This window comes from Lampris incognitus, chromosome 1, assembly GCF_029633865.1.
Source record: "Lampris incognitus isolate fLamInc1 chromosome 1, fLamInc1.hap2, whole genome shotgun sequence".
NCBI lineage: Eukaryota > Metazoa > Chordata > Actinopteri > Lampriformes > Lampridae > Lampris > Lampris incognitus.
In genome coordinates, this window is record NC_079211.1 from 4778618 (window position 1) to 4797064 (window position 18447).

The following is an 18447-nucleotide window of genomic DNA, read 5'->3' on the forward strand; positions in this document are numbered from 1 at the left end:
TTTAACAAGGGTAGACGGGCTGCCAAGGCTGTTGGTAAACACGTTAACAGAGTCAGGGGGGCAAATAGGACAACTTCAGACTTGCCTTCGTTCATCTTTAGGAAACTGTGTGCCATCCAGCACTTTATGCCCTCAAGGCAGTTCAAGAGGCTGACTAGACTGGACCGTTTGTTTGGTTTCAGGGGGAGATACAACTGATTTGAATGATTTGATCGGGGGAAGCATGTATATCGAGAAAAGAATGGGCCCCAGGATAAAATCTTGTGGGACTCCGCAGGAGAGACTAGCTGGGAGAGAGGAAATTTGCCTATTCTAACAGAGAAGCTTCTATTTTTGAGGCAGGATGTGAACCATTTCAAGACAGAGCCATCAACACCAACCCCATACTGGAGACAGTTTATTAAAATGTCACAGTATTGAACACCGTGGTGCGTTCAAGAAGAATTAGAATGGCACAGTCACTGGAGTCGGTAGAGAGGAGCAGGTCATTGTACACTTCCAGCAAGGCAGACTGTGCTATGGTACGCCTTAGAACCTGACTGAAGTCTTTCCAAGATGTTGTTTTGGTGTAGGTAGGGCAGCAATTGACTGAGAATTCGCCTGTATAGTCAATGCTCGTGTATATATCTGAAGATTGTTGTGTTATTCTATGTTAAGTACACTGAGAGAGCCATGAAACCGGAGTCAAATTCCATGTGTGTGCAAGCCTACGTCGCCAATAAACCTGGTTCTGATTCTGATTCTGAGAATAACCTTTTCAAGAACCTTGATAGGAATGGGAGTTTAGGCCACTGCGTGCTTGAAACAGGTTGGAACAGTACCAGTGGCCAGGGAGCTGTTGATATGCTGGGACCGGCCATGTCAAAGACGTCCTTCAGGAGGGCAGCAGGGACAATGTCATGGGGGCAGGTTGCAGGTTTCATGATGGAAACAGTCTTTGTCAGGGTAGGTAGCGTGATAAGCTGGAAGAAGTCCACTTTAGAACTGACCAGTGAGACAGCTATAGATTTTTTCTCTTTCCAAACTGTCCAGGTAGGAGTAATGTTGGACAACAAGCATATTGAAATTGTAGTTAATAATATCATCACAACAAAATACTACATAGAAATGTCGCTTTACAAAACCCTTCACAATGCACTGACCCAGATCCATTACGTGTTAAGTGTCTGATAAACAGAGAACACAACAGTCCAGTGTAACTTTTCACAAACATGGCCGACATACTAGAAGGGTAAAGATCCCTTGTGCACACTGCCCACAACTTTGTCAACTTTAATTCTGTCTGTGATCACGTAGGTTGTGTGTCAACACAATACAGGTGTTGTCATTGATATTTGTTTTTGTTGACATGTTCTACAAAAGAGGGATTTGATTCAGGGTCACTTAACATGTCTGTGAATGTTCTCATTCATCCAGGTCATGGCTATCCAAAGGACATTATATACCAAGTCCAGCTGCACTCGATTCAACTCGTTTGGATAGGCTAGTAGAACATGTTAACAGAAACATGAAGATACATCCAGCACCTGTGTTGTGTTGTGTTGTATGTGTGTTGTGTTGTGCACTATGTGGGGAACAACATAAGTAGTGGAAGACAGCATGGAAGGTGACAGGACAGGTAATTGGCTCTTTAACAGTGCAGGTAACGGGTAAAACCAAACTTGTGCCCTACTAAGATGAAGCGGAAGTCGGCCATGTCTGTGAAAAGGGTCATTAATCCAAATGTGAAGTCACAGCTCGAGAAGAATCTGATAGTGTCACTGGACCGTGACACGTGACCCGTCTGCTGAGCCAGCACGAAACAGCAGAATCTGTCTGTTCGTCCAAAAGACGAAGCTGAACCACCTCCCCTGTCACGGCCAGACGTCACCACCAGGCGTCACCAGCAGACGTCACCACCAGGCGTCACCAGCAGACGTCACCACCAGACGTCACCAGCAGACTTCACCACCAGACTTCACCACCAGACGTCACCACCAGACGTCACCACCAGACGTAACCAGCAGACTTCACCAGCAGACTTCATCACCAGACGTCACTACCAGACTTCACCAGCAGACGTCACCAGCAGACTTCGCCACCAGACGTCACCACCAGACTTCGCCACCAGACGTCACCAGCAGACTTCACCAGCAGACTTCATCACCAGACGTCACCACCAGACGTCACCACCAGACGTCACCACCAGACTTCGCCACCAGACGTCACCACCAGACTTCGCCACCAGACGTCACCAGCAGACTTCACCAGCAGACTTCATCACCAGACGTCACCACCAGACGTCACCACCAGACTTCGCCACCAGACGTCACCAGCAGACTTCACCAGCAGACTTCATCACCAGACTTCACCACCAGACGTCACCACCAGACGTCACCACCAGACTTCACCACCAGACGTCACCACCAGACTTCGCCACCAGACGTCACCAGCAGACTTCACCAGCAGACTTCATCACCAGACTTCACCAGCAGACGTCACCAGCAGACGTCACCACCAGACTTCATCACCAGACGTCACCACCAGACGTCACCACCAGACTTCATCACCAGATGTCACCACCAGACGTCACCACCAGACTTCATCACCAGACGTCACCACCAGACGTCACCACCAGACTTCACCAACAGACGTCACCAGCAGGCTTCACCACCAGACGTCACCACCAGACTTCACCACCAGACGTCACCACCAGACTTCACCAGCAGACGTCACCACCAGACTTCATCACCAGACGTTACCACCAGACTTCACCACCAGACGTCACCACCAGACGTCACCACCGGCTGGAGGTGTCAGGTCGTCCCTCCAAATATAAAAGTAGTTGTCAGTAAACCAGATTCTGGGTTATTTTATTTTTTATTCTTTTAAGCCTCATCAACAGCGTGGGGTCCTGCAGGTCTGCGGTCGCCCTGCCGCCATTGTTTTTCTACACACTCCGCACTCAAATTCTGCTTTTACATCCAAATTGTAAAGCGTCCAGAACCTCCAGAACCTCCAGCAGGGCCAGAGGAGTCGCCCCTCCGCTGTCAAGAGGCTTTAAACAGGAGTTAGTTAGCTCCTGGGAGGAGGTGAAGCGGTGGGGGATGGGCGGGGAGGGGTGGGGGTGAAGGGGGGAGGGGGTAATCACATTTTAACTCAGCCTCACACACACCGAGCCTTGACAATAACCCCGACCCCCTAATTCCCCCTTTCACAGGCAGCCATAAAACGCCAGAGGCTAATTTAATAGAGGCTAATGGCCGACTTCAATCAAAAGCTGAGCAGGATCCAAATCCGCCACTAAGACCTATTAATTAGCATGGGGGGGGGGCACAGCAGCCGAGGTGGGGTGGGGGGTGTTTCGGGGAGGTGGGGGAGCAGGAAAAGGAGGGTCTTCTCCTGCCTGGTTCACAAGGGCTCCTACTGACGACGTCCATGAGAAAAGAAAGTTGGAGGCCGTGATTAGCGGCCCCTCACTGGACCCCCATTTCTCTGGGTTGCTCAGGTGCACCGAGACTCCAGACCAAACAGAAAACACAGAAGAAGAGGAAGACGAGGAAGAGGAAGAAGAGGAAGAAGAAGGCTGGAGGAGCGCCGCCTTCACTGCTGGGGTCAGAGAGGTGATGCAGTGGTCACTGATGGTTTCTGTGATGGATCGGGTCACAGAGAAGGACTCTGACTTGCTGGACGAGTTGGTTTGTGCAGCTTAAAATAAACACACACAACAACACAACAACACGACAACACAACATGACAACACAACAACACGACAACACAACAACAGGTACGACAGTCCTGACAACCACACCACCAACGTGTGTTGAGGAACAACTTGTGACTTTATGAAGAACCATATTCTGAAGCAGGTGTGTGTGTGCGTGCGTGTGTGTGTGTGCGTGTGTGTGTGTGTTTAGAATACACTAAGAATAGAGAATAATAATGACCTGAAACAGGATTTTCCCTTCTCTCTGTCTGTCTCTGTCTCTCTCTCTGTGTGTCTCTCTCTCTCTGTCTGTCTGTCTCTCTCTCTCTATCTGCCTGTCTGTCTCTCTCTCTGCGTGTCTCTCTCTCTCTCTGCCTGTCTGTCTCTCTTTCTCTGTCTGCCTGTCTGTCTCTCTCTCTGTCTGCCTGTCTGTCTCTCTTTCTCTGTCTGTCTGTCTCTCTCTCTCTTTCTCTATCTGCCTGTCTGTCTGCCTGCCTCTCTCTCTTTCTCTATCTGCCTGTCTGTCTCTCTCTCTGTCTGTCTGTCTGTCTCTCTCTGTCTGTCTGTATGTCTGTCTATCTCTCTTGCTCTCTCAACTTTGTGTGACAGAAAAAGGCGGGACCACGTCCTTGCACTGGTTTCGCTGGTTTCCTCATGACCTCTGACCCCGGGGGTCAAACAGTGCTATTCGGTATCTGCCGTGCCTTGCACCTTCTCTTCCTGTGGTGTGCAGAACACGTCACACGTCTTCTTCTTCTTCTTCTTCTTCTTCTTCTTCTTCTTCTTCTTCTTCTTCTTCTTCTTCTTCAGCAAGGTGTGTCTTTATTATACTTTGTTAGAGTTGGTTTCTATTGCGGTGTTTAATTTTCCTTTTCAACTCAGCTCTCTCAGTTGGTTTCCACTGGGGTTCGTTCGTTTCATTTGGGTTTTTATTGTTAAAAAGCGTTTAGTTTTTATTGTTTTCAGTTAGTTTTACTTTGTTTTTCTGACGTCTCCTGTTTGTTCTGTTGGATTTCAGCAAACACACAAAAACTAAAACTAAACACATTCTCTGCATATTCTTGTTTTATTTTACTTAGTTTTGTAAGTTCAAAATATTTTTTCCGTTAGATTTTGTTGTTTTCCTAAAGCCTCGTTTTTATTCTTATTTCAGTTAATTAATAACATTATTTTTCACACCTGTTTTTAGTTTTAGTTTTACCAGCCGAACACCAACAGTAATAAACACCGACAGTAATAACCACTACCAGTAATAAACACTACCAGTAATAAACACTAGCAGCAATAATCACTACCAGTAATAAACTAGAAGTAATAAACACTAGCAGTAATAAACACTACCAATGATAAGCACTACCAGTAATAAACACTAACAGTAATAAACACCAGCCGTAATAAACACCAGCCGTAATAAACACCAGCAGCAATAAACACTAGCAGTAATAAACACTAGCAGTAATAAACACAAGCTGTAATAAATACTACCAGTAACAAACACTAACAGTAGCAAACACCAGCAGTAATAAACACTAGCAGTAATAAATACTAGCAGTAATAAACACTAGCAGTAATAAACACTAGCAGTAATAAACACAAACAGTAATAAACACCGACAGTAATAACCACTACCAGTAATAAACACTAACAGTAATAAACACTAGCAGCAATAATCACTACCAGTAATAAACACTAACAGTAATAAACACTAGCAGCAATAATCACTACCAGTAATAAACACTAGCAGTAATAAACACTAACAGTAATAAACACTAGCAGTAATAAACACTACCAATGATAAGCACTACCAGTAATAAACACTAACAGTAATAAACCCTAGCAGTAATAAACACTACCAATGATAAGCACTACCAGTAATAAACACTAACAGTAATAAACACCAGCCGTAATAAACACCAGCCGTAATAAACACCAGCAGCAATAAACACTAGCAGTAATAAACACTAGCAGTAATAAACACCAGCAGCAATAAACACTAGCGGTAATAAATACTACCAGTAACAAACACTAACAGTAGCAAACACCAGCAGTAATAAACACTAGCAGTAATAAACACTAGCAGTAATAAACACAAGCTGTAATAAATACTACCAGTAACAAACACTAACAGTAGCAAACACCAGCAGTAATAAACACTAGCAGTAATAAATACTAGCAGTAATAAACACTAGCAGTAATAAATACTAGCAGTAATAAACACCAGAAGTAATAAACACTAGCAGTAATAAACACCATCAGTAATAAATACTAGCAGTAATAAACACTAGCAGTAATACACACCAGCAGTAATAAATAATACCAGTAATAAACACTAGCAGTAATAAACACCATCAGTAATAAATAATACCAGTAATAAACATTGGCAGTAATAAACACTAGCAGTAATAAATACCAGCAGTAATAAACACTAGCAGTAATAAACACCATCAGTAATAAATAATACCAGTAATAAACATTGGCAGTAATAAACACTAGCAGTAATAAATAATACCAGTAATAAACTCTGACAGTAATAAACATTGGCAGTAATAAACTCTAGCAGTAATAAACACCAGCAGTAATAAACACCAGCAGTAACAAACACTAACATTAATAAACACTAGCAGTAATAAACACCAGCAGTAATAAATACTACCAATAATAAAGTTCAGACAGCAAGTCAGCGGTTTAACATGACGACTAAATGAACGTGAGGTTTTTGGTTTGTTTAAAAATTGAAGAAATTAACAGTTTAGCCCGGGATGTCAAACTGGGAAGGAACCAGTTACCAGTAAAAATAACTAAAAATAACTAAAAATTACCAGTTACCAGTAAAAATAACTAAAAATAACAGGTTACCAGTAAAAATTACCGGTTACCAGTAAAAATAACTTAAAATAACAGGTTACCAGTAAAAATTACCAGTAAAAATAACAAAAAATAACCAGTTACCAGTAAAAATTACCATTTACCAGTAAAAATAACTAAAAATAACAGCTTACCAGTAAAAATTACCAGTTACCACTAAAAATAACAGGTTACCAGTAAAAAATAACCAGTTACCAGTAAAAATAACTAAAAATAACAGGTTACGTGTAAAAATAACCAGTTACCAGTAAAAATAACTAAAAATAACAGGTTACCAGTAAAAATAACTAAAAATAACAGGTTACCAGTAAAAATTACCAGTTACCACTAAAAATAACTAAAAATAACAGGTTACCAGTAAAAATTACCAGTTACCAGTAAAAATAACTGAAAATAACAGGTTACCAGTAACAATAACTAAAAATAACAGGTTACCAGTAAAAATTACCAGTTACCAGCAAAAATAACTAAAAATAACAGGTTACCAGTAAAAATAACTAAAAATAACAGATTACCAGTAAAAATGACCAGTTACCACTAAAAATAACTAAAAATAAAAAGCTACCAGTAAAAAATAACCAGTAAGCGGTAAGAGTGAGCAGTTAGCAGTTAGCGGTAAGAGTGAGCAGTTGGCAGTTAGCGGTAAGAGTTAGCAGTGAGCAGTTAGCAGTTAGCGGTAAGAGTGAGCAGTTAGCAGTTAGCGGTAAGAGTGAGCAGTTAGCAGTTAGCAGTTAGCAGTAAGAGTGAGCAGTTAGCAGTTAGCAGTAAGAGTGAGCAGTTAGCGGTTAGCAGTGATGGACGGCCGCGCTCTCCCATGCAGCGCGTGGAGACGGACTGGGGTAGTGTGTTTCGTGTCGTCTTAGGTCTTCTGGACTCCAGCAGGTTTTAACACGACACACGTGTGGAGAAACCAGTTTAGCTTCACAGAGATTTACCAGCCTCTTTAAAACCTCACGCCAACCACATGACACGTATCTTATCTTGTTTTATGGCTTTAACTTGGTGTATTATTGTGTACTGTTTATTGTTGTATTATTATTTATGTATCTTTTTTCATATTTTCCTTCCAACACGTTTTTCAAATCAGTTCTTAAAACAGCTTGGAACAGAAGTTATGAATTATTAACCTTTTATATATATATATATATATATATATATACACATAAATATATATATATATACACACACACACACATAAATATATATATGTGTGTGTGTGTGTGTGTATATATATATGTGTATATATGTATGTGTATATATATGTGTGTGTATATATGTGTGTATACGTGTATATATGTATGTGTATATATATATATGTATATATGTATGTGTATATATATGTATGTGTATATATGTGTATATCTCGCCACTGAGGGTGAAAATGTGTTATTTTCGTGCTTTTCTGACATGAAAACAAGAGGCTGATTTAAAGCTGATCTAGTTTTCGTTGAATTAAAGTGAGGTAACCGTCTTCTCTGTGAAACGTGTCAAATAAACGAAATCTCCACTCTTCTTCTTCTGCTTCTTCTGTTCCGGACACGTCTCGCGTGGCTGCTCTTCGGAGTCAACACGTGTTTTTGAGACTCGAGTAACTTCGTGTTTTGGTTGCGTCCGTGTCAGAGCGGACTGACCGGACTGGATGCCGGACGGGATCCCGGACTGGCTGCCGGACTGGATGCCGGGCTGGCTGCCGGTTTATCCGTGTCTCTGGCCTCCAGGGGACCCGGCGGGGCGCCGGTGTCAGGGTGGCGGTATTAACTGCGTGCTCCTGGAATCGGGCGGGACCGGCAGGATGCTCGCTGGCTGGTTTTGGGACGGTCCCTGAGGAATCATCAGTTTGTTCACCGTCTCCGTTTACTTTCTGGTTCACCTGCATGAGACTCAAGCAGTCCACAGGTTTCAACAGAAATTCATACTGTTAACCCCCCCTCCTCCTCCCCCTCCTCCTCCGTGAACAAAATGGCTGTCTGGGCTCGAAGGGACACGTCTGCGCATGCTCAGCACACCTGTTGAGGGACATGCTCCTCCTGAGAGGTTCAGAGCTGCAGACGCTGGTCGGAGTTGAAGGCATCAGTTTGCTCTGACAGACCGACTGATCCCACAGCCTGTCAGTCAGTCTCCCGGTCTGTGGATCAGTCTCCCGGTCTGTCTGCTGGACAGAGTCCTCTACCGTCCGCTTGACGATGCGGCGGTGAAAAACGAGCAGATTGGTCTTCTCGGGGCTTTGGGTCGATCTCGTCTGTCCAGGTAACCTGACGCGCAGCAGGACTTTGTAATGGATTTCCAACTAGACCCGAGAATCTGACAGATACCGGACTGCAGGACGCCAATTTCTTACACAACCGACCTGGTCTCCCCTTCTGTCGGACGTACCGGGCTGGTCTAGTGGCGCGCACCATGTTCCAGCACGGCAGTAAGAAGTGTTTCACCATCGAGTCCCTGGTGGGGAAGGAGGCGATGGGAGAGGAGCCCATCCGGCCCACGGCGCTCCGCTTCACGGACCCGCTGCACGCCGCCGCCGCCGCCGCCCCCTTCGGCTGCCTGCAGCCCTCCGGCAGGAGCGTGTTCCCGGGCCCGGAGCTGGTGTTCCAGGAGCCGGGCTCGCACGGCTCCCCCGGGCCGCTGCATCCGCTGCACCTCCCGGCGCACAGCTTCTTCAGCCCGCAGCAGAGGGAGGCGCTCGGTTTCTACCCCTGGGTGCTCCGCAACAGATACCTGGGCCACAGGTTTCAAGGTAAAAACAAAACAAAACAAAACAAAACAAAATAAAATAACAGGACGGATTTCAGCTGCTTCCGCCAAACTTGCGGCAAGAAAACCCGTTTCCTGCCCACCGGCCTGTCCGCGTGCCTGCAGCATGGATGGAAACCTACGAAAAGCGGGAATATTCTTCACAGATGTCTACATATGGATCATATATATGTATATCATACACACACACACACACACACGTCACATATATCATATATACATGATACATACATACATATATATCACATATGATACACATATATATGATATATGTGATACATATCATATATATATATATATGATATGTATCACACACACACACATATATATATATGATATATGTGATACAGTACCACATGTCTTTACACAAAAGCTGATAAAGCCCAAGTTAATGAGCGGCTGTCTTCAACTCGAGATTAATTCTGTGATTTTCAGACAAAATCCAATTTGACGAATTTCCTGCGTCCTTTTGTCCCCGTGAGTGAGAAAATGAGTCAGCGGTGTCCAGCACGCGAGCTGCGTCTTCTCAACACTGACGGGACTCGCTTTACTTCCCTCCCTCGCAGTGAAGCAACTCCGCGTGCTTTTCAGCTGGTTTTCAGCTTGTTTTCAGTTGGTTTGATAAAATATCAGCGGGTTGATTCGATTCCAAGACGACGCGGAGAATTTAGTTTTTCATCTGAAACAAGCATTTCTCTCCTCTTACTCGCCCGATGGTTTCAGGGCAATAAAAACCACACAAAACCTTTCCTGGACAGGACAATTAGAATAATTAGTTAAAAATAAAATAGGCTTCGTCGGTAGTTAATCTTATATTTCAAGGGTGTTTCGTTTTAATTAAAGCTGTACGGACCCCTATTGTCTTCCTTATTAATATTGGACTATAAATAAAAACAATTTTCATATATTTTCTAAAACATTATTATTATGCTGTTATTATTATTAATATATTGTTATTATTATTATTATATTGGTATACATATTATATTGTTATTATTATATTATTATTAATAATATATTGTTATTATTATTATATTGGTATTAATATTATATTGTTATTGTTATTATTATTATTGTTATTATTAATATATTATTATTATTGTTGTTGTTGTGGGCAGTCTGCTGGAAAACATTAAATTAATATGAAGAAATAAATGTAGAAGACGGATAAACTGTATTTTACTGTTTTAATTAAAACACACTGATGTTAATAAAATGAACAGGCTGTTATTGAGTTATAATAATAATATTTCCAGCTGGACGCGCAGCGCGGACTGTAAGAAAACCAATTTTAATCGTTAATTTTAATGGAAGTTTTTTTTTTGTACTTTTCAAGAAAACCTCTCAGTTGTAGTGTGTCTGTTCTCCAAGGGCCCTCGGTGGCTTCATCTTTTAATCTCACAGCAACATTTTGCTGCCGGGGAGAAAGTGACGCGACTTTGTGGAGGAAAATAAAGAGTGGCTGATGCGAAATACGATACTATCAGAGTTCATATTCACCGTCTTTTTCCATTAATAGATATTTTACTTGTGATACAATAAATTGATAGACTCATTAGATTCATAATAAAATAAATTATTATGTAGTGTAACACTGTAATCATGAAAAATTATTGAAAATACTAATAATAATAATTATAACAATAATTATAATAATAATATAATTTTAACAATAACTTAACATAAAAATGTAATGTAATAATAATAATAATAAAATCTTAACAACTTAACATAAAAATTTAATGTAATGTAATAATAATAATAATAATAATTTAATCTTAACAACTTAACATAAAAATTTAATGTAATGTAATAATAATAATAATAATAATAATAATAATAATAATAATACGATTACTATTGGTATCATTTGAAGAGAATCGGGCCATCTGATTTAGGAACGTGTATATTTTGTTGTGTATGATTTCTCTGATTAGTTGTAGACTGACTGCCACCAAATCAACGGCGTCCTTACGGTTAGACAAGATGACCAGAGCCAGGTCCGGGTCATCCGTCGGTAGATGTATTTCTCTGGTCCGTTTGGTCCAGCCGCTGTACAGAGTCCAGACTGATGCTGCATCCGGTTTTCAACCTGACCAGAAGAACACGCGTCTCTCCACTCTTTGTGTCTTCACAACGACTTCCTGTTCCTGAACGCATGAAGTTCAAAACCTTGATGTGAACTTCACCCGACATACATGTAAACCACATGAACACCGCTGCTGACCTGGACCACCTCGGTGGAGACACGGAGACGTGGAGTTGGAGATGTGGACACATGGAGATGTGGAGATGGAGACGTGGAGACGTGGAGACATGGAAACGTGGAAACGTGGAGATGGAGACGTGGATACGTGCAGAGATGGAGATGGAGACGTGGAGATGGAGACGTGGAGATGGAGACGTGGACACGTGGAGACGTAGAGACATGGAGATGGAGACGTGGAGATGGAGGCGTGGACACGTGGAGATATGGAGTTGGAGACGTGGCCATGTGGAGACATGGAGATGGAGACGTGGACACGTGGAGACGTGGAGACATAGAGATGGACACGTGGTGACGTGGCCATGTGGCGACATGGGGACATGGAGATGTGGAGACATGGACGGTACCCTTTCAGAGGTTGGTCCCTTTCTATGTCCTCTTAAGAATACTTTTCTTTTTACGAAGACTTTTGTCTCACTGGATCCAAATGATGGCGTGATGTCTGTCTTCCGTCAGTCACCAGACTCGGTTCGCTCGGGACAAGACCGTCCTGCCGTCCATTTCCAGGTCTTCCTTAACGTGTAGAAGGTCTCTGATTGTCTTCCTCATTCTAAGTCTTCTGTCACGGCCGTCACTCATCTGCGCACACGCGACGTGACGTGTGCGTGCCGCCGCCGCTGTTGTCCGCGCGCCCGCAGGGCGACTCGTTAATTGATTCGTTAATTGGAGGTTCTCTCGTGAGTTGCTTTGGAGAAAAGCGGACATGAGGAACTGATTTCGGTTCGGATCCGTAAAACCTGTACAGGCCAAACATGACGGTCCACCATGACGGTCCAACATGACGGTCCGAACTGACGGTCCAACATGACGATCCACCATGACGGTCCACCATGACGGTCCAACATGATGGTCCAACATGACGGTCCACCATGACGGTCCAACATGACGGTCCACCCTAACGGTCCACCATGACGGTCCACCCTGACAGTCCAACATGATGGGCCACCATGACGGTCCACCATGACGGTCCACCATGACGGTCCGAACTGACGGTCCAACATGACGATCCACCATGACGGTCCACCATGACGGTCCAACATGACGGTCCACCCTAACGGTCCACCATGACGGTCCACCCTGACGGTCCAACATGACGGCCCACCATGACGGTCCAACATGACGGCCCACCATGACGGTCCAACATGACGGTCCACCATGACGGTCCAACATGACGGCCCAACATGACGGTCCAACATGACGGTCCACCATGACGGTCCACCATGACGGCCCACCATGACGGTCCAACATGACGGTCCAACATGACGGTCCGAACTGACGGTCCACCATGACGGTCCAACATGAAGGCCCAACATGACGGTCCAATATGACGGTCCACCATGACGGTCCAACATGACGGTCCACCATGACGGTCAAACATGACGGTCCACCCTGACGGTCCACCATGACGGTCCAACATGACGATCCACCCTAACGGTCCACCATGACGGTCCAATATGACGGTGCACCCTGACGGTCCACCATGACGGTCCAACATGACGGTCCACCCTAACGGTCCACCATGATGGTCCAACATGACGGTCCACCATGACAGTCCTACATGATGGTCCAACATGACGGTCCACCCTGACGGTCCTACATGATCGTCCAACATGACGGTCCACCCTGACGGTCCAACATGACGGTCCAACATGACGTCCACCATGACGGCCCAACATGATGGTCCAACATGACAGCCAACCCTGACGGTCCACCATGAGGGTCCACCATGACGGTCCACCATGAGGGTCCACCATGAGGGTCCAACATAATGGTCCACTATGAGGGTCCACCATGACGGTCCACCACGACGTTCCACCATGACGGTCCACCATGACGGTCCACCCTGACGGTCCAACATAATGGTCCAACATGATGGTCCACCATGACGGTCCACCATGACGGTCCAACATGATGGTCCACCATGAGGGTCCACCATGACGGTCCACCACGACGTTCCAACATGATGGTCCACTATGACGGTCCACCACGACGTTCCAACATGATAGTCCACCATGACGGTCCACCCTGACGGTCCAACATAATGGTCCACCATGAGGGTCCAACATGACGGTCCACCATGACGGTCCAACATGATGGTCCACCATGACCCCACCATGACGGTCCAACATGATGGTCCACCATGAGGGTCCACCATGACGGTCCACCATGACGGTCCAACATAATGGTCCACCATGAGGGTCCACCATGACGGTCCAACATGATGGTCCACCATGAGGGTCCACCATGACGGTCCACCATGACGGTCCACCATGACGGTCCAACATGATGGTCCACCATGACGGCCCACGTGGCAGCAGGGGGCGAAGGACCACGTCGTCTCTGGTGAAGGTGTGTCGACATTCAACCCCCCCCCCTCTCCCTGTCTCTCTCTCTCTCCCTTCTCTAACAAACTGTTTAGACAGGACTAGAAGCAAACGACAGGCAGAGACAGAGAGAGAGAGAGACAAAGACAGAGACGGGGGGGGGGGTATAAACGCTGAACTTTACCCAGGTGCCCCTGCAGGTTTTTATGTTTACATGGACACCAAGGCCGTGGTCTGAATCCACCTGACGTCTCTAAAACCTTCTCACGTTCCTGTGTGGCTGCTGGACCGTCCTGCAGCACCGTCTTCTGTCCTTCCGGTGGTTTTGTCCATGTTGTTAATGAGGCTCGAGGCAATATGACGTCAGACAGTGGACATGAGGAGCAGTCTGCTCAGACTCACACCACGTATTTTCAAAACACCATGTCTGAGTCAGGCCAACTCCACGTCTGGTGACGTCACCACACACACACACACACATATATATGTGTAACAGCACACAAAACACCGCAGCAGAAGGTGGAACATCACGTGGTATAATCCTCCTACAGCGACACCGTGTAGCCTCTAATGTTGGAAAGGCTTCAAGCTTTTGGATGAGCGCTTTACCCCAGACCATCAGCTGAGGAACATATTCAGCAGAGCCACAGTCGAAATGAGCTACAGCTGCAGGCCAGATGTCCAGCAGGTTGTTTCACCCCACAACACAAGCATCATGGCCAAGGCACAGACCCCCCCCCCCACCACCACAACCAAGCACCTCCAACTGCAACTGCCGCGCTACGGCATCGTGTCCTCTAGAAGGCCAATGCCAGACAGAGGGAGTCATCTACCAGGCATCGGTGACAAGAGAAGACGGCTGTAGTGTGGACGCTTACGTTGGACTAACGGAGGACCCTTTTAAAATGAGGTTTAACGCCCGTATGAGCAGCTTCAGACATGAGCCCGCCAAAAATGCAGCGGCCTTAAGCCGCCACGTGTGCTCACTGGTGGACAAGGGTATCAGTTACTCCGTCTCGTGGAAGACCTTACAAAGACTAGTGCATACTCAGCTAGGGGTAAAGGATGTGACCTGTGCTGGGCAGAAACGTACTGTATGATCTGCAGACCCGACACGTCCACCTTGAATAGTAGAAACGAGCTGGCCACCAGCTGTAGACACCGAAACATATCTGCTTTGTAACTACAAGTAAAACGTCTTTATTATCCCCCCCCCCATTAGATGATACACACGTGACATTTATTAGATGTTGTATTCTTATATTCTAACTGTACCCAACACCACCCCACTATATGATTTACATAAATTACCCCATTTGGCGTCACCTTGTTGTGCTCTAAATGCAGGCCATTTCAACAGTGGCCTGGCCCTTTAAATGCTTTCCCAAACAAGCCCCAACCACTTACCCCACTGGTTGTAATGCTTTCTACCCCACCCTTGGTTGCTGTGCATCCTAACTACCTACCCCACTGGTTGTAATGGTTCAAATGTGTCCCCCGCTGATTGGCTGCCGTCCACTGAAGTTAGGGGCGTGGCAGCTGATGAGCAGATGAGTCCTTCTCGGTTGTAGCCCAGAGCCCTAGAAAGAGAGAGTGGCGTCAACTCCATAGACGTCAGTGGGCCAATTATTTAACAGCAATGGCGGATCATGGGAGCCCCGGATAGTTCCAAACAGTGCGACCCGGGGCAACAGGATTTCTATGGCGAAGGTATGTTTCTCGCATTAATCAAAGGTTAATTTACAGGTAAGAAGCTACAGTTGACATTTTAACGATGACCATTTTACAAGCACGTTTAAATCAAATTAACGATGTAATTTAAAGCGTGACAGCTCGTCAATTCCTACACATGCACATAGAGTATGTGTCACGTTGGAATATATCTATATCTATATATAGAAATGTAAAAATCTGAAAATATTGGTCAGTAGTTAGCAGAAATGGCGGCTAAGCAGTTCATTTAAATGAGCCGCCAAGCTTCGTTTGGAACTATTCGGGGGCTACATGAACCACGTGACCCTCTCGCCTTCTGACCCCTCAGTGATGTAACTCTCTCTTTCTAGGGCTCTGGGTTGGAGCTGATGAATTCAGTTTTCCCAGCGTTGATGTGGAGGCCTACTTGTTTCGCTGCATTCTGAAGACTCTGCAACAGTGAGGTAGCATGCTCAGTGTTGTCAGCGAAAAGGGCACGATCATCTGCATAGTGGACAACAGTTAAGGTTTGAGTAGGATGTTGACTGCTTCTCCTGGCCTTCAGTGTAAAACCAAGCTCCTTGATTGTGTCGATGGAGACTCTTAATTCATGATCGAGACACAGAACAAAAAGAAATGGTGCTAGCGAGTCACCTTGTAACCCGCCAGCAGCGATATCAAGAAACTCTGTGTCTCCATCCGAACGTTTGAGTGTGTCTTTGTATAGCATCATGATTGCTACGGCAGTTTCTTGTGGAAGGCCATAAGCTGGCATGATTTTCTCCATTCTTTCATGGTCGATCGAATCAGAGGCCTTTGAAAACTCGACAAACAAAATGACAGCTGGTAGGTTGTTTGCCTTTACACCCTCGATGATTCGCCTCACTGTCATAATTTGACCAACTGTTGATCTGGTCTTGCGAAATCCATTCTGGTTTTTAGGAAGAATGTTGTGAATAGATGGCTGCACTCTGTTTAGCAGCATCTTGTTGTGTATCTTTGCTGTAAGCGTGTTTGTAGGTAGGCCGAGGTCGCCTTTCTTTGGAAAAGGAAGGAGGCATCCTTCTCTCGACCGGTCGGTGGTTTGCTGATTATAAACTGTATTACAGGGACTCGGGGCAGTGTCGTTAAAGTTGCGTGTTTCCGCACTTGTGCTGGGAGGTCGTCAAGCCTGCAGCTCTTGTGTTGGGTCATGTCTTGGTGATCTGCTCTAGTTCGTCCACTGTAAAATCGCCTTTCTGAATATCAAGTTCATAACTGATGATTTTGGGTGTAGGTGTGTCTGAGGTGTTGGGTGATTTACCAAGGAGATGCTGCACGTGTTCCCCCCCACGTGTTAAGGCGGTCTTGCTGACTTCTTGCCTCCAGTTTGGCTTGTTGGTGGACTTGCTGCCGCCGCTCATTTCATTGGCAGTTTGCCACGCAGCGGACGGTGTGTGAACTGCAGTCTGTGCTGTTTTGCACGGACCCTTCTTGCTCTTGCTCCAAGGTCTTCTCGCGCTTTCTTAAATTTGTTGGTGTTCGATCTTGTTGGTTGTGCATTTCTTTGCTACTTCATTTAACTATATATATACACATATATATATATATATATATATATCGGGTTTTTTTTAAACCGTTAATGGTGTTGATAAAAGTGCTCAACAAACGAGGAGCGGAATATCAAGATAGATGTAGGAAAAAACAACTTTTAATACATTTAATAATGCTATGTATCAGTTTTTTCCTACATCTATCTTAAGATATATATGTGTGTGTTAGTGTGTACATACATATATATGTACATATGTGTGTGCATATATGTATGTGTGTGTGTACTTATATATATGCATATATATGTAAATATATATATCAGTATTGATCATTACGTATCATTTGGTATCTTCCAATGGAGATTTGCTTCCCATAAAACGAACATCTCTGTCCAAACATTCGTTTATGTCCCCCCGACTCGGAGGTTAAAGGTCAGACAGGAAACAGGTTCAGACTGAACATCAGGGGGATGAGCTGTGCTCGTCAGCGGCGGTCAGGTTGACAAAAGCAACTGAATGACGTCACCAGTTCAGTGACGAACCAGGATGGACAAGACTAGAGAGGAAGAGATGGAAATAGATACCGGTCTAAAGGCACCACCAGAGTCTTGGGCCGTGGTGTGAAGTTGACAGAGAGACTTGACGCGTCACGTGATGTTCAAGATCCTGATCTATGCTCTTCTTCTGAAAACCATCAACTCCTTATTGTCCGACTCTTGGGGCTCAATATGCTGCACATTTCTTTACCAGTGTGTATGCGTGCATGTACACACATGCATGTGTTCATGTGTGTGTGTGTGCGTGAGAACAGCATGCAACATCTGATGTGCATGTAGCCTGATGAGCTTGAAACAATGTAACATTATTTGAAGATAATTGTGTGTTTAAAGCTGCAGTCTGCAACTTTCCTCGGTTGCTAAGTGTTTATCTTCTCCATGTGAAAGGTGGAGGTGATGTGGCGGTGGTGTTGGACAGACAGTCAGTCTTCCAGTAGAACAGGGTTGTGATATAGTGAATGTAGGAGGCAGAGAGAAACAGGCCTGTTGACTGATTTTCTGGGACTACAAACCAGGTGTAGCAGGACTACAAACCAGGTGTAGCAGGACTACAAGCCAGATGTAGTAGGACTACAAACAAGGTGTAGCAGGACTACAAACAAGGTGTAGCAGGACTACAAACCAGGTGTAGCAGGACTACAAACCAGGTGTAGCAGGACTACAAACCAGATGTAGTAGGACTACAAACAAGGTGTAGCTGGACTGCAGACCAGATGTAGCAGAACTACAAACAGGTGTAGCAGGACTACAAACCGGATGTAGCAGGACTACAAAC

At 45.0% G+C, this 18447-nt stretch overlaps 1 protein-coding gene across 1 annotated transcript in view; it reads left to right on the top strand.

The window, feature by feature from the left end:
- The first annotated feature begins 8947 nt into the window (after positions 1-8947).
- emx3 (empty spiracles homeobox 3) overlaps positions 8948-18447 on the top strand; it is a 38785-nt gene continuing 29285 nt past the window's right edge. Inside the window, exon 1 of the mRNA XM_056293937.1 lies at positions 8948-9284. Within this exon, the coding sequence (XP_056149912.1) occupies positions 8948-9284 (337 nt within the window). The remainder of the gene's footprint in view (positions 9285-18447) is intronic.